At 42.6% G+C, this 22,922-nt stretch overlaps 1 protein-coding gene across 1 annotated transcript; it reads left to right on the forward strand.

The window, feature by feature from the left end:
• Window positions 1–1,805: 1,805 nt before the first annotated feature.
• LOC144467501 (uncharacterized) lies at window positions 1,806–22,533 on the forward strand. The gene is made up of 11 exons (XM_078176311.1): window positions 1,806–2,729; window positions 2,970–3,048; window positions 3,192–3,420; window positions 3,582–5,385; window positions 5,526–5,699; window positions 14,373–14,546; window positions 16,747–16,920; window positions 17,313–17,486; window positions 17,851–18,024; window positions 19,206–19,252; window positions 19,375–22,533. Exons 1-11 carry the CDS (start codon window positions 2,554–2,556, stop codon window positions 19,917–19,919), a joined length of 3,750 nt encoding a protein of 1,249 aa, XP_078032437.1. The 5' UTR covers window positions 1,806–2,553; the 3' UTR covers window positions 19,920–22,533.
• The last annotated feature ends 389 nt before the right edge of the window (window positions 22,534–22,922 follow it).

Below are 22,922 nucleotides of genomic sequence, written 5' to 3' on the forward strand. Positions count from 1 at the left end.
CATGAACATGGCATCGATGTTAAAGGACAAAAAGTCTCTGCTGCACAGTAAGCTGACATTAAATGTTAAATGAACTTGACAGCTACCCAGTATAACTGGTCTTGTCTCCATCATCTCCATCATCTCCATCATCTCCATGCCCCAAGCCTCGCTTTCTGTCATCCAAAAGTCACTCAGGAAGCGAGTACAGTCTCAACACAGTCTCTTCCACGGTCCATATCCCACTCAGTCAATCTCCACTCAAAACACAAAATCCATCATGTAACTTTAGCCTCCCTCCATTGTCCCAACAACTGTGGCCTAATGCTAAAAGAATTCTCTCATGTCAGTTGTCATGCTCACTGCTCCGTCAACACGAGCTCTCTTCTGGAGGCCATCATCACCCCCAAAGAAAAAAATAAAGAAAACTCTGAAACGTTAACACACCTGTTCTTTTTCTCAATCTGTAGAGTTTAAGACTGTTGCATCACCACCACCCACTGGATTGCAACAGTTTCAAAGTGCAAACTATTTACAGTGTCCCTTCAAATAGATCCCAATCAAGACATCTTACGTTTTATAATCCAGACCCAAGTATGATCTGCCAGGCAGTCGTAGTTGGAAATCCAACAGGAGTGGCCGGAAGCTCTAATAAGAAAACAGTGCAGGGCGAGCCTGGTCTCACTCCAAAGTTGTCAAAATCCGACGCTTGGGCAGTGACTTTCGGCGTCAGAAACCAACAGAAAAAGGCTTTTAACGTCGGCGTGACACGCGGCCGGTTGCCGTTATAGTTTAACAGTGCCTGGTGGCATCGGGGAAACGCAACGGGACAAGTTCAAAAGTTTAGGTGGCAAAAGTCTGACAGGGGCGGTCTGGAAGGGCGGTGTTCATGTCCCGTAAGATTCTTAAGCCAAAACCCTGTTCTTTTATCCTCAACCTAACCACATGCTTTTGTTGAACGAAAAAACGTCTGTTCACAGTGTTGTACCAATGTAGTGTGATTTTGAAAGAGACTGTATGTAGATGTTAACTTTTCTAGGGCAGAAAAGGGCAACCTAAACGTCCAGAGGTAAAGGAGGAGGGCAGGGTTTGATGGCTTGTTGGTATGAAGGATCAGCTGCAGAAGTCTGAAGACAAGCTGCAGTTCAACAAGACAAAGATTTAGCACTATCAGAAACTGACCCTGCACTCAGATGTGCTGCATCCAAAACCCAATACAGGCCACAGTTTCAATTGGAGTGGCAGCTCAACAGTGTGAAGTCTTAGCACATCTGACTGACAACACACTGGTTAAACATTCACATACACTGAATACAAACAAGCACTGAGATAAAATAACTTTTATTATCCAATAAAACCAGTGAAATCAGAGACAGAAATCTTGTATGTTCAGTAAATGTCAGTGTTTCTATCAGTTTCCAGCAGCAGAGAGAAAAGTCCCCTGTACCCAGCTGTGTGTCCATGAAGAGTGATCGGTCTATGGATCGTTTTGATGAATTCAATGATGGACGTCCTTCTTCTGACCCACTGTAAGTACTTAAAACTGACAACTGAAACAGATGGGCTATCAGTTACACAGATACAGAACTGGTAGTTCATGATATACAGTGTTGATTGCATCTGGTTTTCATGAAAATAAAATATGGCAGAGCACAACATCTTTAACTAACTGGTGTGTACGTGTGTAATTCATAACTTAAAGCAGTCTCCTGGTGCGAACACAATGTGAGCTAATTCTTTCACAGAGTCAACCAGGGGAGGCCAAATTTTCAGATCGCTGCAATTTCTTGGGGACTAGCTGAAGTCCTCTAGGCAGTAGTTCTAGATTTTTTAAGGACTACCTGCAGCAGTATGGCAAGTAGTTTCAGAAGCTTATGGTCCAGATGCAGAGGCTTGAGGACTTACTGAAGTGGTCTGGAAACAAATTAAAGAGGTTGTGGACTAGCTCCAGAGTTTTAGGTCAATTGCTGCAGAGGTTTTTGGACTACTTTCAAAAGGCTGCGCCCACGCTTCAGAGTTCTGGGAACAACCAGTGAAGGTATGTGGACTAGTGGCAGATGTTGGGGCCTAGCTACAGAGGTCTGTACACTAACTACAGAAGTTTTAGGACTACCTGCAGAGGTCTGGAGGCAGAGCGCAGTTTGTTGAAGAGTCAGTTAGTCAGTTAGTTTAAGAGTTCCCTTTTGAAGGGTTGCCCTTATGTCCTAGCCTTTGTAGGTAAGTAGTCTTTGGTTTCACAGATGCCTCCAGAAACACCCTCTGATTAAAGCTAAAGCCTCAGATTGCTAATTGCAATTATAATCAGGGAATGTAGTGCAGGCTCCACCCACAAATGACCAAGACAAAGCTTTATCACTGACAGAAACTGGCCGTGCTCCCAGATGTGCTGTGGCCCAAAGACAAACACAGGTCACAGTTTCAAGTGTAGGGGCAGGTCAACAGCATCAAGTGTAAGCCTGGCACTGGTATAAAATTCCAAAATTCCAAGTATCACATCAGATTGTGGTGATCAGTGCCTTTAAGCACACACGCCGCTACCTCACACACATCCACCAGTCAGGTCAAGGAATATCTATGCTGTGTTTTATGCTGAATAGAAATCTTGTATGTTCAGTAAATGTCAGTGTTTCTATCAGTTTCCAGCAGCAGAGAGAAAAGTCCCCTGTACCCAGCTGTGTGTCCATGAAGAGTGATCAGTCAAAAGACCATTTCATTAACTTCAAAGATGGACGTCCTTCTTCTGACCTGCTGTAAGTGAATGAAACTGTTGAATGAAACAGATGAACTAACTGTTGTGATCCTCAGTCATGAGACACAGAATCAGGTGTCCATCATTTACAGTGTTGTTTACATCTGGTTTTCATTCTGATCAATCATGACAGAACACGTCTTTAACTAACTGGTCTGTGTGTGTTTTTGTAAATGATATAAGTTCTACAGTCTCCTGGTGCAAACATCATGTGAGCTCACTGTTGATGATTCCTCCACAGAGTGGACCAGGAGAGCTCAGAGGTTCCCAGTGGTCAGTCTGCCCAGCAGCATCAAACACACCTGGACTCCATATTTATGGTCTGTACATGTACAACAACTACTTTGACATCTATTCTGTTCACAATCATCTCCATGCTGCACTTTTTACACCAGTGGATTGTCAGTGTGTCCAACATGGATCTGATGTTTGAGTGTGTCATTCATATAATATTCTGTTCCAGCTGCTGGAGGAGAACATCCTCACTTTTGTGAAGAATGAGCTGAAGAAGATCCAGAAGGTTCTGAGTTCAGATTACCCAGAATGCTTAGAGAGTCAGAGGGAGGATGAGGAGGTGTTGGATGGTGAGGATGAGGAGCAGAGGAGGAGCAGCAGAGAGGCATTTCTGAAGATCACACTGAACTTCCTGAGGAGAATGACGCAGGAGGAGCTGGCTGACTGTCTGCAGAGCAGTAAGAGGATTTCTATAAAGATTTAACATGATGGATAAACGGGACGTTTACTGATGTCTCAAAAGACGGACCAAAATATATTCATATACTCATTCTTTGAGGAAATGACATGTTGAAATATTTTCTTTGTCTTACTGATCTTCTTTGTTGTGTTCATTCAGGACATCTATCTGCAGTCTGTCAGCGTAAACTGAAATCTAACCTGCAGAAGAAGTTCCAGTGTGTGTTTGAGGGGATCGCTAAAGCAGGAAACCCAACCCTTCTGAATCAGATCTACACAGAGCTCTACATCACAGAGGGAGGGACTGCAGAGGTCAATGATGAACATGAGGTCAGACAGATTGAAACAGCATCCAGGAAACCACACAGACCAGAAACAACCATCAGACAAGAAGACATCTTTAAAGCCTCACCTGGAAGAGATGAACCAATCAGAACAGTGATGACAAAGGGAGTGGCTGGCATTGGGAAAACAGTCTTAACACAGAAGTTCACTCTGGACTGGGCTGAAGACAAAGCCAACCAGGACATACAGTTGACATTTCCATTCACTTTCAGAGAGCTGAATGTGCTGAAAGAGAAAAAGTACAGCTTGGTGGAACTTGTTCATCACTTCTTTACTGAAACCAAAGAAGCAGGAATCTGCAGGTTTGAAGAGTTCCAGGTTGTGTTCATCTTTGATGGTCTGGATGAGTGTCGACTTCCTCTGGACTTCCACAACAATGAGATCCTGACTGATGTTACACAGTCCACCTCAGTGGATGTGCTGCTGACAAACCTCATCAGGGGGAAACTGCTTCCCTCTGCTCGCCTCTGGATAACCACACGACCTGCAGCAGCCAATCAGATCCCTCCTGACTGTGTTGACATGGTGACAGAGGTCAGAGGGTTCACTGACCCACAGAAGGAGGAGTACTTCAGGAAGAGATTCAGAGATGAGGAGCAGGCCAGCAGAATCATCTCCCACATCAAGACATCACCAAGCCTCCACATCATGTGCCACATCCCAGTCTTCTGCTGGATCACTGCTACAGTTCTGGAGGATGTGATGAGGACCAGAGAAGAAGGAGAGCTGCCCAAGACCCTGACTGAGATGTACATCCACTTCCTGGTGGTTCAGACCAAAGTGAAGAACATCAAGTATGATGGAGGAGCTGAGACAGATCATCACTGGAGTCCAGAGAGCAGGAAGATGATTGAGTCTCTGGGAAAACTGGCTTTTGATCAGCTGCAGAAAGGCAACCTGATCTTCTATGAATCAGACCTGACAGAGTGTGGCATCGATATCAGAGCAGCCTCAGTGTACTCAGGAGTGTTCACACAGATCTTTAAAGAGGAGAGAGGACTGTACCAGGACAAGGTGTTCTGCTTCGTCCATCTGAGTGTTCAGGAGTTTCTGGCTGCTCTTCATGTCCATCTGACCTTCATCAACTCTGGAGTCGATCTGATGGCAGAACAACAAACAACATCTCGGTGGTCTAAAGTCTTCAGTGACAAACAGAATTTGAAGTATCTCCACCAGAGTGCTGTGGACAAGGCCTTACAGAGTCCAAATGGACACCTGGACTTGTTCCTCCGCTTCCTCCTGGGTCTCTCACTGCAGACCAATCAGAAACACCTACAAGGTCTGATGAGACAGACAGGAAGTAGCTCACAGACAAATGAGAAAACAGTCCAGTACATCAAGAAGAAGATCAACCAGGATCTGTCTGCAGAGAGAAGCATCAATCTGTTCCACTGTCTGAATGAACTGAATGATCGTTCTCTAGTGGAGGAGATCCAACAGTCCCTGAGTTCAGGAAGTCTCTCCACAGATGAACTGTCTCCTGCTCAGTGGTCAGCTCTGGTCTTCATCATACTGTCATCAGAAGAAGATCTGGACGTGTTTGACTTGAAGAAATACTCTGCTTCAGAGGAGGCTCTTCTGTGGCTGCTGCCAGTGGTCAAAGCCTCCAACAAAGCTCTGTAAGTACAGAGACAGTTGGATTCATATATCATAACTTAAATGCTCTGTTGTCTTTTCAACTTATTGCTTGTGTTTTCTCCATTATTGTCTCTTCAGTTTTAGTTTTTTTTTTCCTTCTTGTTGATTGTTGTCTCTGTAGGCTGAGTGGCTGTAACCTCTCAGAGAGAAGCTGTGAAGCTCTGTCCTCAGTTCTCAGCTCCCAGTCCTCCAGTCTGAGACACCTGGACCTGAGTAACAACCACCTGAAGGATTCAGCAGTGAAGCTTCTGTCTGATGGACTGAAGAGTTCACACTGTACACTGGAAACTCTCAGGTCAGATCAAGCTGCAGACCATCTGAAATGATTTCACATATTTCTCTAAACTCCATACAGTTTAAACATTCTCTCTCATGTCAGCATTTCTGAATCTGACAAATGTTCAATCAGGATTTGAAACTCCACAGCTCAGAAACTCTTTTCAGGTTCAATTCCACCTACTGAACAACATACAGATATGAACTCTGGCTGATATAGAAAAGACCATTATGTTTTCATATCATGTCCTGTTTTACTGAACACATTTAAAGTGTTTTTGATATTGACTCAGTGTTAAAATGCAGGTCTGTTAGTTCCCTGTGAGGTTAAGTGCAAACTGAGGGTGCTTTCACACCTGCCCTGCTTGTTTCGGTTCAGTCAAACTCAAGTTAATTTGCCCCTTCAGTGTGGGTCGTTTGGGCAGGTGTGAACACACCCAGAAAAACGGACCAAGACCTTCTTGAAGAGGTGGTCTCAGTCTGGTTCCAAAGGAACTCTGGTGCGGTTGGTTTGTGGTGAGAAGGTGTTCCGACCTGGATGTGAAGCAACTGCAGTCACGTTGACACATTGTTTGGGTTAAACATGAGCATGTTACAGTCCTGGAGGATTATTAATGTGCACCTCCTCCTGTACTGCCTTAATATGCACATTCAGCACATCCAATGCATCAAAACATTGTTTTCTAGTTGGAGCCGCGCCTCGTTTTCAAACTGTATGGTTTGACTAAAATGAACAATGACAGCAATATAGTCCACGATGAGCAGCGCTAAAATCAACCTGCGTAGTTGTCCCTCCATTGTGACATTAGAAAGTGTCACATTTATCTTGCAAGTGTACTCTTCTTCAACGTTTGCTTTACTTCCTGGATTTTTCCCACATGGAAACTCTGACAAATCAAGAGCAGCTTTCTCTCACAAGGCATTTGATCTGGTCCTCTTGTAAATGCTGCCGTGAGAACACGAACCAACTCTAGGCAATTATACAACTTTGGAACAACATGAGTCCCTGATTCAGACCAAAGGAGACCACTCTAGAGCTGACAGCAGCCTGAGACTCACCAACAAAGAGGATTACATTTTAACACAAATTATTATTTTTGTCCTTCTTGTTGATTGTTGTCTCTGTAGGCTGAGTTGTTGTAACCTCTCAGAGAGAAGCTGTGAAACTCTGTCCTCAGTTCTCAGCTCCCAGTCCTCCAGTCTGAGACACCTGGACCTGAGTAACAACCACCTGAAGGATTCAGCAGTGAAGCTTCTGTCTGATGGACTGAAGAGTTCACAATGTACACTGGAAACTCTCAGGTCAGATCAAGCTGCAGACCATCTGAAATGATTTCACATATTTCTCTAAACTCCATACAGTTTAAACATTCTCTCTCATGTCAACATTTCTGAATCTGACAAATGTTCAATCAGGATTTGAAACTTCACAGTTCAGAAACTCTTTTCTGCTTCAATTCCACCTACTGAACAACATACAGATATGAACTCTGGCTGATATAGAAAAGACCATTTTGATTTCATATCATGTCATGTTTTACTGAACAAATTTAAAGTGTTTGCTTTTCACAGCAATATAGTCCACGATGAGCAGCGCTAAAATCAACCTGCGTAGTTGTCCCTCCATTGTGACATTAGAAAGTGTTACATTTATCTTGCAAGTGTACTCTTCTTCAACGTTTGCTTTACTTCCTGGATTTTTCCCACATGGAAGTTCTGACCAATCAAGAGCAGCTTTCTCTCACAAGGCATTTGATCTCTGGGCAATTATGCAACTCTGTAACAACATTAGTCCCTGATTCAGACCAAAGGAAACGACTCTAGGTCTGACAGCACCCTGACACTCATTAATCAAAGAGGACTAGTACATACCCATTGAGTGCACAGTTGGCCACGGACAGTTTCACATGGTGTGTGTTTGGGATACAGGTCATAGGAAATTGCAGATTAAATAGTCAACTGAACCCATTAAGAAGAACAATCAATTTCAATCAATCAATTGTATTTATAAAGCCCAATATCACAAATCACAACTTGCCTCACAGGGCTTTACAGCATACGACATCCCTCTGTCCTTATGACCCTCACAGCTGATCAGGAAAAACTCCCAAAAAAAAAAAAACCCTTTAACGGGGGAAAAAAACGGTAGAAATCTCAGGAAGAGCAACTGAGGAGGGATCCCTCTTCCAGGACGGACAGACGTGCAATAGATGTCGTACAGAACAGATCAGCATAATAAATTAACAGTAATCCGTATGACACAATGAGACAGAGAGAGAGAGAGAGACAGACAGAGAGAGAGAGAGATGCAGGTAATGACAGTAGCTTACAACAACATTATTGAAAGTAATAATATTATAGTTATAGTTCTGGCTACATGATCCATCCTCAGATCTGGAGATCGATGGATTTGGAGTTCCAAACCACCTTGACAGAGATCCTGCAGTGACCGGCAAGTCACTCAGGGATGTGTGTCTCTATGTTAATAAAGACTAGTGTACTACGGTGACCCCATTATTTACCCAGAGAATTCCCACAGTTATTCATCACTCTGGTTTATATTCACCCAAAGGCTAACGTCGATGTAGCCACCAAGGCAGGCCTATTCAACTGGCGGCCCGCGGGCCACATGCGGCCCAGAAGCATTGCCCGAGTGGCCCAGTTTGTGGTTCAGCCAAAAAAGCAGAGAAACACGAGAAAAACACATTTCACAGGAATTAACTCGAAATTCCTACAGTAGTTCAGAACGTGAATGCAACACTCCACGTAGCCTAGCAACACACAACCAACCCACAATGCAGCGCGTTATTTTGAAACTACTGATACAAACCATGTTAGAAACTCAAGAAGTATGTCTTTGTCAACCCTTAAACATAAAATTGAAGATGAAAACTGTCGGTTTAACCCTGCCTGGACAGACAGATACTGTTTTATTTTACCGCCAACTCCAAACGCCAAGCCTATGTGTTTGCTTTGTAATGACTGCGTTGCGGTACATAAGGAGTACAATGTCTGGAGACACCACCAGGAAAAACACCCAACTTTTCGGGTAAACTTTCCCGAAGGATCCCAGCAGAGAACCTTGAAGGTACAAAGTTAAATTGCATTTTACAACCGGAGCAGTACTACTTTGGTGCGGACATGTACAGCACAAGAGAGAGCCACAGTAGCTTCCCTTCGTGTTTCATGGATTTTGGCAAAGAAGAAAAGGCCATTCACAGACTCTGAAACTGTGAAAGACTGCTTGCTTGCCATCGTGGATGAAGTAATAAATGACAACACAATTAAAACGAGTGTAACATCTGCTATTAAAAATGTAACCCTGTCAGACACTTCAAACAGTCGCAGGGTTGAAAGTCTTGCTAAAAATGTGTTTGAAACACTGTTGGAAGAACTGAAGGAAGCTGATGTCCTGTCTATAGCAGTAGATGAGTCCACAGACAGACGTGATATGGCACAATTGTGTATATATGTCCGTTTTTTTGATGGTAAAATCTTCCGAGAGGAATTGCTCGGCTGACTGCCGTTAGATAGATGTTTCGGATTTACTCGCGACCCTGTTAACTGGCGACCTTTAGCCGAATGCGTCTGTGGTTGTCGTAGTGACAACAGCTGTTTTCAACCAGGAAGAGAACACGTAGCTGTCCTTGCAAAGGCCTCTTCACTCAATTTTTCAGAAGAATATCAAAACATAGCCGACCTGATCTGTCTTTGGACTCTTGTTGGAGGAACCCAGTCACGGACCGACACTCAGTCGCGGTTTGAATCACACTTGTTATGACGGAATGTTGAAACAGGAAGAGGCCAAGTTGCTTTTTTCTGTAAATCTAACTCCTATCTCGAATAAATTTTCTAAATAGCTCTACATAGTTTCGTCTCTGGTGTCTGCCTAAATAAACATGTGCCATATTAAAGAACCATTCAGCCCTGTGAAACGTAAAAAAGAATATTTCCACGGGATTCGAACCCGCTTCATTATGGGAAAATAAATTATAGGCCCCAACGTGGTGTGCCACTATGACAACAACACTACATAGACAGATCCAATAAAAATCTTCAGCTAACTATAAGCTTTATCAAAGAGGAAAGTCTTAAGTCTAGTCTTAAATGTGGAGACGGTGTCTGCCTCCTGGACCATAACAGGAAGATGATTCCACAGGAGAGGAGCCTGATAGCTGAAGGCTCTGGCTCCTGATCTACTTTTGGAGACTTTAGACTTTAAATCAGCTATGTCTTCAAATTGGGAGGCAGCCAGATCAACTTGTGACGACACTGTCCATGCACTGAGGAACATTTTACAATCTCACTGCTTTCCAATACAAAAACCAACGGTTTAAACCCACTTAATTCATAAACCTAACATTTATTGTTGTGCTACAGGTCGATAAAGCCAATATTCATATACTCACGTGGAAATACTTTATTTAAAATTAAGCAATAAAGCAGTAGCTGTATAAATCCAGTTAAGCCTATACTTCATAAACATAACGCAAGATAACGTCATGTTGTAGCCTTCATAGGCAACACTGAAAATTACATATTTTATGTAACTTGCAGCTTATTCTGCAAGCTGCTGTCAGAAATGTCTGAATGAATGTCCAACAGAGACACACTTGAATCGCATACTGGACGACAACTTCATGGTTAATGTCTGGTTTCTGAGTGACATATTCAAAGACCTGAACAACCTAAATGTGGGACTACAAGGCAGAGACAAAACTGTCATTGATCTTGTGGAACAGATGCGCGCATTCCAAATCAAACTGGACATTTTTGCGACCGACTTGACCACAGAATGAGAATGCTATATTTTCCGACGCTCCACAAATGCATCTCATCCCCGGCGTAAATCACGGATGTCATGACAGATTTCATTACGAGGTTGAAAGAGAACTTTGCTGGTATGTGACGTGTCCCACTCGACATGGAAAGTGTTTGGACCTTTGTTTTGGTTCCATAAAGGGAGCGTACAAATCTTTCAGAAGAGCTCCACTGGGTATGTCAGACCACAGTGCAGTGTACTTAGTTCCGTCTTACAAATCAGTCCTGAAGACAAACAAGCCGGATAGACGTTTGGTTCCATTTTGGTCTGAGGAATCAATTTACGGTCTCCAAGATTGCTTTCATGATACGGACTGGGATCTGTTTATAAACGTCTGTGAGGACCTGGATGAACTCACTGATGTTGTCTCCTCATATGTTTCCTTTTGTGAGAGCTCTATAATTCCACGGAAGGAAATTTCCTTTTATCCTAATAATAAGCCGTGGGTGACAAAAGGTGTCAAAAAAATAATTAATCAGAGGAATATTTGCTTCTTGCAGGGCGACACCACACAATATAGAGAGCTTCAAAAGCAGCTCAAAAAGGAGCTCAATGTTGCCAGGCGCAAGTATAAAGATAAAGTTGAGATCATGTTAAGTGCAGGCAGCTCACGCCCTGCTTGGGAGGGCGTAAAATCTATGATGTGGATGCAACACAAGAAGTGTAGCATATCCCCTAATGCAGGGGTCTGCAACCTTTACCATTAAAAGAGCCATTTTTGGCCAAAACAAAATGAAAAAAAAAATCTGCCTGGAGCCGCAAAAAACATACAACCTTATAATACCTTATAATGAAGGTAACAGTTAGCCAGCAAATCTAAATAAGCATTCATTAATATGTTTTAACACAAAGCGGTTGCTCTGAAGTGGGCTTTTTATGGTTATTTAGTTCTTAAACTTTGTGGTGTTGGTGGTGAAATCAAATTAACCTATTCACACACCAACAGTCATCCCACAGTCATCTCCTCTTTTATGATTGAGAATGAAGCAGTGGAGCTGGTCAACAATTACAAGTACCTTGGGACTTATATAGATGACAAGCTGACCTTCGAGACTCAAGTTGATGCTGTGTGTAAAAAGGCCCACCAGCGCATGTATTTTTACAGGAAGCTGCGTAATTGTAATGTTGACAGCACTTTTATGCGGATGTTTTACTCTTGTTTTGTTGAATCCATCCTCACCTTCTGCTTCATTTGTTGGTACGGCTCCCTCTCCCTCAGAAACAAAAACAGACTGCAAGGTATTGTAAGAGTGTGCAGCAAAATTGCAGGTATTAACCTGAATGACCTCACTGCCCTTTACCAACTCAGAACTTTAAGCAAAGTTCCATCCTTGGGGACCAGAGCCACCCCTTGGCTGATGAATTCCTGCTGCTTCCGTCGGGGCGTAGGTACATCCTGCCAAAATGCAGGACTAACAGACTAAAACATTCCTTTGTCCCTGCTGCTATTGCTCTCCTGAATAAGTGACTGACCTGCTCTTCATTTTCTGTTGTCTCTTATTAGGGGCCGGGCAGCCTAAGCTGCCAGGACCCTATTGTTCTGCTGCATCTTCTTCTTGCAAATTCTTGCTAAATACATTTTCAATGTTCATTAAAAAGAATGACAAAATTTTGGAGTCATGGTAGATGATGTTTGGAAAATTTCAGAATTTTATCTCAAAAACTGAATTTTTTTTTACAGCATTTTGAATTTTGCTCTAATGTGAACAACTGGAGTCAATGCAAAAATGGCATTTTTAAACATCAGTTTTTCACTTATGGAACCAATAAATCATTGTTAAAAACAAATTACCAACATCTCCATGCTGTCTAGATGCAATATGTGTATTTTCGGATTTTTGTCTTAATAACTGAATTTTTGACAGCTGTTTGCAATCTGCCTTTACACACTAACAGCTGCTGTCTTGCTCACAGGTGACTGGCTTAGTCAGTTTGTGAAGCTACATGTGACATTTCTGTTTGTCAGTTAGCTCAGTGAGATAGAGGATGGTTCTTGTTGTTGAAGATTATGAGTTCAAGCCTCAGCTTGTGCAACATTTCCATATGAGAAATCTACCCAAACTTTTCATAAAGGTCCAGTCCCATGCCAGATGTCCTCAACTGGAAACACAAGACAATAGTCCTGATGGTGGCGCTACAGCAAGCCTCTAAATTTCAAAACTTTGACAATTCATAACAAATCAACCATATGTGCTACAGCTTTGGAACTTTCACTTTGAAATTTGCTTTTCCATGGCATGGATAGCTACTGTCTGGCACCCTGATGCTCGGCTTAGTCAATTTGTGAAGCCACACATGAACTGTCACTTGCCAATTAGCTCAGTGAGATAGAAGACGGACCTCAGTCTCAGAAGTTGTGAGTTCAAGCCTCAGCTAAGGCAGAACGGACCTTCTAATGTGAAAGTTCTATGTTCAGGCATCATGCTATGTGGATAAGAGACTACTAAGGTTAATATAATTATGATCCAGGCAGTTTCAGGGAGAGACAAATACTCTTTATCAACACTTGTCCCTGTTATCCCTTGTATCTTTTTCCTGTTTTTTTTTTCTGCTTAGCCTAATTTTATTTTATTTGTGCAGTTTTGCTGCTGAAAGATAATGTTGATTTCCTTTTAAAATGAAGCTGTAATGGTGCATTTACAATTTTACAAACAGGCCTATCTCTGCTATGAATCATTTCATTATTGATTAGCATTCCAGTTATTTTCTATATGACATGTTTGTCTATAAAATTATTTAAAATTCATGTTACCTTTCCCCAATTCCAATCTGGCATCCACAAACATCTCACTTTGTCTGACTAAAGGTCCAAAGCCATGATAAAGCAAGATTTGAGGAGGATATCCTCAAATCTGTGAAGGTAACTCCAACACTGAAGCCTGAAACAATCAATCCATCATGAAATAGTTGTGGATTAATTATGTGTTTGACTTACTGATTTATTGACTAATCATTGCAGCTGTAGAATTCCTATAATGAGCTAGAAGAAGTTTTAAACATATATACCGCAGAGTTGTCTCTTCCTAATTAGCTCAGTGAGATAGAGCATAGTCTCTTATGCTTAGAATGCCACCTTTTTTTCATTGTCCAACACTCTGCTTGTTGCTCAGAATTACCTTATTTTACCTAAAATTGCCCAGCCCTGACCATTGCTGCGCAGCAGCCATAATTATTTATTGTTGTGAGTGATTGTTGCTTAATTGTTTGGTGTTGTATATTACTGCTGGCTGTACAACAAATTGCCCCACAGGGATAATAAAGACTCCTTGAACCCCCTTGAGATGTTATACACCTTTATGTGATGAGCCACGCCCTCCGCAATATTCATTGCCTTATAGAAGCTCAGTTTTAGTAAGTTTTCCAACTTTTGCCAAGAGGGAACTTTAGATATTGGTCCCTAGATTATGTTCACCCAGTTTCATGCAGATCGCTCAAACTTCCTAGGAAGAGATCCATTTGAAGTGTTTTTCAAAAAATTCAAAATGGCAGAAAATCTATATAAGCGGAAGTTATGGGTTCTTGAGGCAAATGTGTTCCTCATGAGGAGAGGCATCTCTGTGCAAAGTTTCATGTCTCTACGACATACGGGGCATGAGATATGCCCATTCAAAGTTTGACACTTCAATGGGTTGCTATAGCGCCCCCCTTTGGCCAATTGATGTAATATTGCTTCATTGGCATCCTCCCATGACCCTCTACCACTGTGCCAAATTTCATATGGATTGACCAAGTCAGTGAGGAGAAAAACGTGGAACAGACACACACACACACACACACACACACACACACAGACTTTTTGTCATTATATAGTAAGATTACATTTTAAAACAAATTATTTTTTTTCCTTCTTGTTGATTGTTGTCTCTGTAGGCTGAGTGGTTGTAACCTCTCAGAGAGAAGCTGTGAAGCTCTGTCCTCAGTTCTCAGCTCCCAGTCCTCCAGTCTGAGACACCTGGACCTGAGTAACAACCACCTGAAGGATTCAGCAGTGAAGCTTCTGTCTGATGGACTGAAGAGTTCACACTGTACACTGGAAACTCTCAGGTCAGATCAAGCTGCAGACCATCTGAAATGATTTCACATATTTCTCTAAACTATATCATGTTATTTGGATTGACTCCTTATTTGTGATTTAATCATAATTACCTGTGAGGATTTTAATCCGTGCTCAGAAGAGATTATACTGTAGATCACCAAATTTAGTGGGTCCTCACTTGTTACCATCTGGATGAAGTTGATATTTCAGTTTTACTGAACAAATGTAATGTGTTCTTCTTGACTCAGTGTTATAATGCAGGTCTGTTAGTTTCCTGTTAGCTGAAGTACTAACTGAGATCTTTGTTCCTTTAGATTTGACTTTAGTCCAGACTCATTAATCAAAGAGGATTACATTTGAACACAGATATTTTCCTTCTTGTTGATTGTTGTCTCTGTAGGCTGAGTGACTGTGACCTCTCAAAGAGAAGCTGTGAAGCTCTGTCCTCAGTTCTCAGCTCCCAGTCCTCCAGTCTGAGACACCTGGACCTGAGTAACAACCACCTGAAGGATTCAGGAGTGAAGCTTCTGTCTGATGGACTGAAGAGTTCACACTGTACACTGGAAACTCTCAGGTCAGATCAAGCTGCAGACCATCTGAAATGATTTCACATATTTCTCTAAACTCCATACAGTTTAAACATTCTCTGTCATGTCAACATTTCTGAATCTGACAAATGTTCAATCAGGATTTGAAACTTCACAGTTCAGAAACTCTTTTCTGCTTCAATTCCACCTACTGAACAACATACAGATATGAACTCTGGCTGATATAAAAAAGACCATTTTGATTTCATATCATGTCATATTTTACGGAACAAATTTAAAGTGGTTGCTTTTCACAGCAATATAGTCCACGATGAGCAGTGCTAAAATCAACCTGCGTAGTTGTCCCTCCATTGTGACATTAGAAAGTGTCACATTTATCTTGCAAGTGTACTCTTCTTCAACGTTTGCTTTACTTCCTGGATTTTTCCCACATGGAAATTCTGACCAATCAAGAGCAGCTTTCTCTCACAAGGCATTTGATCTCTGGGCAATTATGCAACTCTGTAACAACATTAGTCCCTGATTCAGACCAGAGGAGACGACTCTAGGTCTGACAGCACCCTGACACTCATTAATCAAAGAGGACTAGTCCATACCCATTGAGTGCACTGTTGCCCACGTACAGTTTCACATGGTGTGTGTTTGGGATACAGGTCATAGGAAATTGCAGATTAAATAGTCAACTGAACCCATTAAGAAGAGCAATGTATTCAGACAGAGTGTTTGTGAATTTGATAGTACAATTGCTTTATTGAAAGTACAATAGTACCACTGCCAATAGTGGGATAGTTAGTGGGCTAAAACTGTACATTAGTAGTTGAGGTAGCACGTTGAAAGGCAGATAGTTAAAGTGTTTATATGTTGTATTGACTTAAAAGTGGGGCGCACTGGTAGTTCACATGGGAAAGGTGCGGTCCAGTCACCCTGAGGCGTCCTGTTCTACATATCTACCAAGTTTAGTAAAAATCCATATGGCGCCCCCATTTTGTTTGATGGGGTCAATAATGGAGGGGTCCCCTCAGATTATGTGTGGTCATATGCCTACAAAGTTGCGTGGTGATGGGTGAAACCCTTGAGATGTTATACACCTTTATGTGATGAGCCACGCCCTCCGCAATATTCATTGCCTTATAGAAGCTCAGTTTTAGTAAGTTTTCCAACTTTTGCCAAGAGGGAACTTTAGATATTGGTCCCTAGATTATGTTCACCCAGTTTCATGCAGACTGCTCAAACTTCCTAGGAAGAGATCCATTTGAAGTGTTTTTCAAAAAATTCAAAATGGCAGAAAATCTATATAAGCGGAAGTCATGGGTTCTTGAGGCAAATGTGTTCCTCATGAGGAGAGGCATCTCTGTGCAAAGTTTCATGTCTCTACCACATACGGGGCATGAGATATGCCCATTCAAAGTTTGACACTTCAATCGGTTGCTATAGCGCCCCCCTTTGGCCAGTTGATGTAATATTGCTTCATTGGCATCCTCCCATGACCCTCTACCACTGTGCCAAATTTCATATGGATTGACCAAGTCAGTGAGGAGAAAAACATGGAACACACACACACACACACACACACACCCAGAGTTTTTGTCATTATATAGTAAGATTACATTTTAACACAAATTATTATTTTTGTCCTTCTTGTTGATTGTTGTCTCTGTAGGCTGAGTGTCTGTAACCTCTCAGAGAGAAGCTGTGAAGCTCTGTCCTCAGTTCTCAGCTCCCAGTCCTCCAGTCTGAGACACCTGGACCTGAGTAACAACCACCTGAAGGATTCAGCAGTGAAGCTTCTGTCTGATGGACTGAAGAGTTCACACTGTACACTGGAAACTCTCAGGTCAGATCAAGCTGCAGACCATCTGAAATGATTTTACATATTTCTCTAAACTATATCATGTTATTTGGATTGACTCCTTATTTATGAGTTAATCATAATTAACTGTGAGGATTTTAATCTGTGCTCAGAAGAGATTATACTGTAGATCACCAAATTTAGTGGGTCCTCACTTGTTACCATCTGGATGAAGTTGATATTTCAGTTTTACTGAACAAATTTAAAGTGTTCTTCTTGACTCAGTGTTATAATGCAGGTCTGTTAGTTTCCTGTTAACTTAAGTACTAACTGAGATCTTTGTTCCTTTAGATTTGACTTTAGTCCAGACTCATTAATCAAAGAGGATTACATTTGAACACAGATATTTTCCTTCTTGTTGATTGTTGTCTCTGTAGGCTGAGTGTCTGTGACCTCTCAGAGAGAAGCTGTGAAGCTCTGTCCTCAGTTCTCAGCTCCCAGTCCTCCAGTCTGAGACACCTGGACCTGAGTAACAACCACCTGAAGGATTCAGGAGTGAAGCTTCTGTCTGATGGACTGAAGAGTTCACACTGTACACTGGAAACTCTCAGGTCAGGATTCATCAACATGTTCAACTGATGGCCACTTAAATCCTGATTTACATTAGTTGATAAACTCATAACCATCACAGGATTGTCTCTGCTGATATGATTTCAAACCAGTTGTCTTTTGTGTTTCAGTCTCTTTCCATCAACATGTTTTATCTTGTTTTTTTCTCTGTTGTTGGAACTTGAAATATCAGAGAGGAATCAGTAATGTTGTCAGATACTTGGTGGACATTAGTGGGTGTTTGGTTGGGACTAGAAAAAAGTCAGTAATAATGTTGATGTAACCCCACAGTAGGCGACAGTATGGCAGTACTGTGGTACCCACCCTCACATTATGTGACATGTGTGTTGTTTTGTGTGTTTGCAGTGTGTCAGGCTGTCTGATCACAGAGGAAGGCTGTGCTTCTCTGGCCTCAGCTCTGAGCTCCAACCCCTCCCATCTGAGAGAGCTGGACCTGAGCTACAATCATCCAGGAGACTCAGGGGTGAAGCTGCTGTCGGCTGGACTGAAGGATCCACACTGGAGACTGGACACTCTCAGGTATGAAGAGGCCTGCTGCAGCCACACACACTCAGTCTGATAGAGGAGGTAGAGCTGGAAACTTTGTCTCTGTCACACTGTCAGCCTGGCTCATATGACCCTGACACACCAAGCTGACCTCAAACAACCACAGCTGATAAACACTGACTCATCAAACTGTTTGTGTCCCACATCAGACCATCAATACAGACACAAGTAGTCAGGGAACAGTAGCCAGGATGGGCCAAAACAGGGAGGGAAGGTGATGAAATGTTTCTGGAGCCTTGTCTTGTTTCAACATTGGATAATAGGACAGTGGTGTATCCTGACACGTTGGAGGTTCATGGTGGGTTGACGTGTGTCAATGTGGTCATGCTGCAGGTTTGTGGGCTCATATGAAACAATAGTGGGGGATGTTTTGGTCTTCATCATCTGCCACCAGTGGGTGTCATCATAATGGGAATGTTTCCTGATTTAAAAGGAGTTTAGCTTCACCTGGATTTGGATTGTTTTGCACTGACAGAGAGTTCCCTGGCTGATAAGAGTCGACTTGTAGTGGGACTCACCACAGAAACTAAAGGTGACAGTCAGCCACAGACGCTCAATGAAGAACTAACAGCTGATTGTGGACGTGGTGTGTCAGAGACCAAAGAGCTTTATTTAGAACTGGACCAACATTATGGGGAAACAGGCAGTGCCCTGTGGCTGCAGATGGACTTTGACTGGAATATTTTATATCCAGATTACAGATGATAAAAACCAGTGCTGACTGTTGCTAGGAGACAGGATGTGAACAGCAACCCTAACCCATCCAACCATCCACCCCGACCTCCTCCATCAGAGGTTGTGTCTCCTTTACTTGTGACAGACAACAGTCATTATGACACAAACAAAGGAGGTCACTCATCAGGAGTAAAACAGGTGGTTTCAAAGCTCCAATAATCAATACTTGTATATTGACAATGGATCAGCTGACTGTAATGGTCAAGTGTTGTGTGGTGGTGATGAACCCACAGTAAACTGTTGAAACACCACCTGCTCAGGTACACTGAACTAAAACAATATCAGCTGATTAATAATAAGTGATGAACATGTCAGTCCATGTGGAGACAATAACAAAGCTGTGTGTATGAGAGTGATGTAATGTCCATGTTTCCATGGTGAAAGAGGAAGTGCTGCTCTGACCCCCCTCCTCCTTTCAGGGTGGAGCCTGCTGGAGTCCGATGGTTGACACCAGGTCTGAGGAAGTGTAAGTGTGTTTTTCATTTCATCTTCAAACTGTGACATCACTCATTCAAATCTCTGATGTCATCATCAGAGTGATGACAGATGAATAACTGCAGCTGTATTGTGTCTTCTTCTCTCCATCAGATTCCTGTGAACTCACAGTCGACACAAACACAGTGAACAGAAAGATCAAACTGTCTGACAACAACAGGAAGGTGACACATGTGGAGGAGGATCAGTCATATCCTGATCATCCAGACAGATTTGACGGCTGGGCTCAGCTGCTGTGTAGAACTGGTCTGACTGGTCGCTGTTACTGGGAGGTCGAGTGGAGAGGAAGAGTTTATATATCAGTGAGTTACAGAGGAATCAGGAGGAGAGGAGACAGAGAGGACTGTGTGTTTGGAGGGAATGATCAGTCCTGGAGTCTGGACTGCTATGATGGTGGTTACAGTGTGTGGCACAATAGCAGAGGAACATCCATCCCCTCCTCCTCCTCCTCCTCCTCCTCCTCCTCCAGTAGAGTAGCAGTGTATGTGGACTGTCCTGCTGGCACTCTGTCCTTCTTCAGAGTCTCCTCTGACACACTGATCCACCTCCACACCTTCAACACCACATTCACTGAACCTCTTTATCCTGGGTTTAGGCTCTGGTCACCTGGTTCCTCAGTGTCTCTGTGTTCTCTGTAGGAGGGAGAGTCTCCTCCTGTTAGAGAAACTTTCTCACTGCTGAACAGATAGTTCAGTCTGTACAGGACTTGTTGAGAACAAAATGATGTAACAACAGTCAGTGGGAACCAAAATCATCAACCCACTGAGGGCTGGATTCAAAATCACACCAAAAATCAAAGTAAAAAATTGAAATCACAGCTGATCCAACTCATCATGTGACTCAGTAGTGTGTACAGCCCCCGCCTGCCTGTATGACCCAGGGCCCTCTGCACCAGCATGAGGTCTGACAATCGCTCTGAGGATTTCATCCCAGTACCTAACAGCAGTCAGGGTACCAGTTCTGGTATTCTCTGGTGAATGATGGAGCTGCACGGTGCTGGGCTGTGAGCACAGGTCCCACTAGAGGACGTGGGGCCCTCATGCCACCCTCATGGAGTCTGTTTCTGACAGTGTGGTCAGAAACATGCACACCAGTAGCCTGCTGGAGGTCATGTTGTAGGGCTCTGGCAGTGCTCCTCCTGTTCCTCCTCACACAAAGGAGCAGATAGCGGTCCTGCTGCTGGGTTGATGCCCTTCTACGGCCCTGTCCAGCTCTCCTGGTGTAACGGCCGGTCTCCTGGTATCTGGTCTCAACCTGATTGGCCTGCAGGTACGGCCTCATGCTACCAGTAGTGCCAAGGACACTAGCAGAAGACCAAACTAGAGAAGAATCAGTCAGGAAGGATAAGGAGAGAGCAACTGTCTGTGGACACCACATGTAAAACCATTCCCTTTTTGGGGGTTGTCTTGCTTTTGCCTCTCCATTGCACCTGTTGTCACTTTGATTTGCTCCAAAGCAGCTGAAACTGATTCACAATCACTTGTGCTTCCTGAATGGACACATTGATATCCCTGAAGTTTAACTGACTTCCTGTTACACTGTGACCATTGAGTGTTCCCTTCAGTTTTTGAGCAGTGTAAATATCTTCATAACACAAGTTGTAAATAATTTAGGAATGTAATATAATTAGAAAATTGGGTTGTAAAAATATCTTAATTGTTGTATGTAACTATATATACATGTAAGAAATTGTGCAAATAGTTTAAGTTAATAGAAGAAAAGTGAAAGAGGGGTAGGAACATATAAGTTTTACTTCTACCTACTCCTTTTAGAACATTTCTGTTTTTTGTGTGTGTGTGGGTTTTTTTCCCCCATTTTTTGTTATCACAACATTGTTTTGAACTTTGGCTCGAAATAAAGTCATTCATTCATTCATTCAATTAATTTTTTAATGAAATAATTTGAACTAATTAATATTTTTAACAGGCTTTAAACACCTTTTTAAAAATCATTATTAAAACAATGGCTTTAATGATGAATAACTGTAAAGTATATTTTCCACTCAGGCCTCTTGTGCCACTGCCCCACAGAACACTCATTCAGAGTGTTACATTTTTAACATAACTGTACTATGACTTCTTAAAGTTTTTTCGACATGTTATACTATGACTTTTTTTACATTCTCTACTAATGTAGTTTTATAACTAAGGTCAGGAACAAAGACCAGGCCTTAGACACATCCCATTTCCATCCAAAAGTATTGAAACACTCTCACAGCTTCACATGTTCTGTGCCAGGGGCGATTCAAATCTGTAGTTGAGGTCGATTTGTTTTAAAGAAAAACGATTTTCTCTTTCACATCTGCCACCAACGCTTCCCGCTGAGCTCCCGTAGTTCAGAGTGGGCTCACCCTCCCCCCGCACGCTTGATACACAAACAACATGGCAGCAAGTGGGGAAGAACTCGTTCCCAAGAAAGGGCACGAGTTCTGCAGTTATTTGGAATTGGTTTGGTTTTGTGGCGTCAGACACAGAACAATCAGCACCCTGCTGCAAAGTGTGTTGGAAGGCTGTTGCTACCAAAGGTAGCAGTACTACCAATTTACTGCAGCACCTCAAACAGAGGCATGCTGCCGAGTGGGAGAGGTGTTGCTCCCTACGAAAATATCCTGATTCAAGTGCTGGAATTCATTACAATATAATGGTAGGGGAAACACTGCTGTATGATGAGAAAGGGGCCCAGTGGAAGGCGATCATGGATGCAGTTGTGATGTATATTACAAGAGATATGGTGCCCTTATATACTGTGGAAAAGCCGGGGTTTATTCATATGCCGAAGGTTTTGGACCCCAGGTACGTGCTACCAGGCCGCAAGTATTTTTCTGAAAATTGATTTTAAGTAGGGGGGGGACTCGATTTAAATCGTGAATCAGATTTGTTGTGATTTTTTTTAGTCCATATCGCCCAGCCCTAGGAGGAAGACAACTCATTTTGATACAGCAGCAGCTGGAAATGAAGTCACACCATCTGATCTTACACTCTTACCTGAACCTGGCTCTTTAAAAAAAAAAACCAAAAACAATCTTATATCCATGATGAGTCTGTCTGTCTGTCTGTCTGTCTGCACACACTGCTGTATTTTTGTTGTTAAAATATTACATTTAAACCCAGAGCTGGATTATCACCCCAGGGGCCCCTGGGCACCAGGTCTCAAAGGGCCCTTGTACACACGCAACGTCACCACCTCACACACCATGCTATGCCACACCACGGCACCACCACGCCAATTAACACACAAATCATACTAACCAGTTACCAGCAGCTAATGTTGATTTCAGCACTGATGATACGAACAACACCTTATTCTCTCTCTCTCTCTCTCTCTCTCTCTCTCTCTCTCTCTCTCTCTCTCTCACACACACACACACACACACACACACCCTTAACTCAAGGCTGACACAAACAGCAGATCAATAGCTCACCAACAGACACTCACTGACTCACAGATAATAATCACCACTGAAATGTTACATCAATGCATCATAACAGCCACACAACACAGCTGAATGGAGGGTTTCAAAATAAGGGGTTCATAGGTACCATGCAGAAATGCAACAGCCAACAAATGAGCTGCAACTGGTGTGTGTGTGTGTGTGTGTGTGTGTGTGAGAGAGAGAGAGAGAGAGAGAGAGAGAGAGAGAG

This window comes from Epinephelus lanceolatus, chromosome 17 (genome assembly GCF_041903045.1).
Source record: "Epinephelus lanceolatus isolate andai-2023 chromosome 17, ASM4190304v1, whole genome shotgun sequence".
NCBI classification, from domain to species: Eukaryota; Metazoa; Chordata; class Actinopteri; order Perciformes; family Serranidae; genus Epinephelus; species Epinephelus lanceolatus.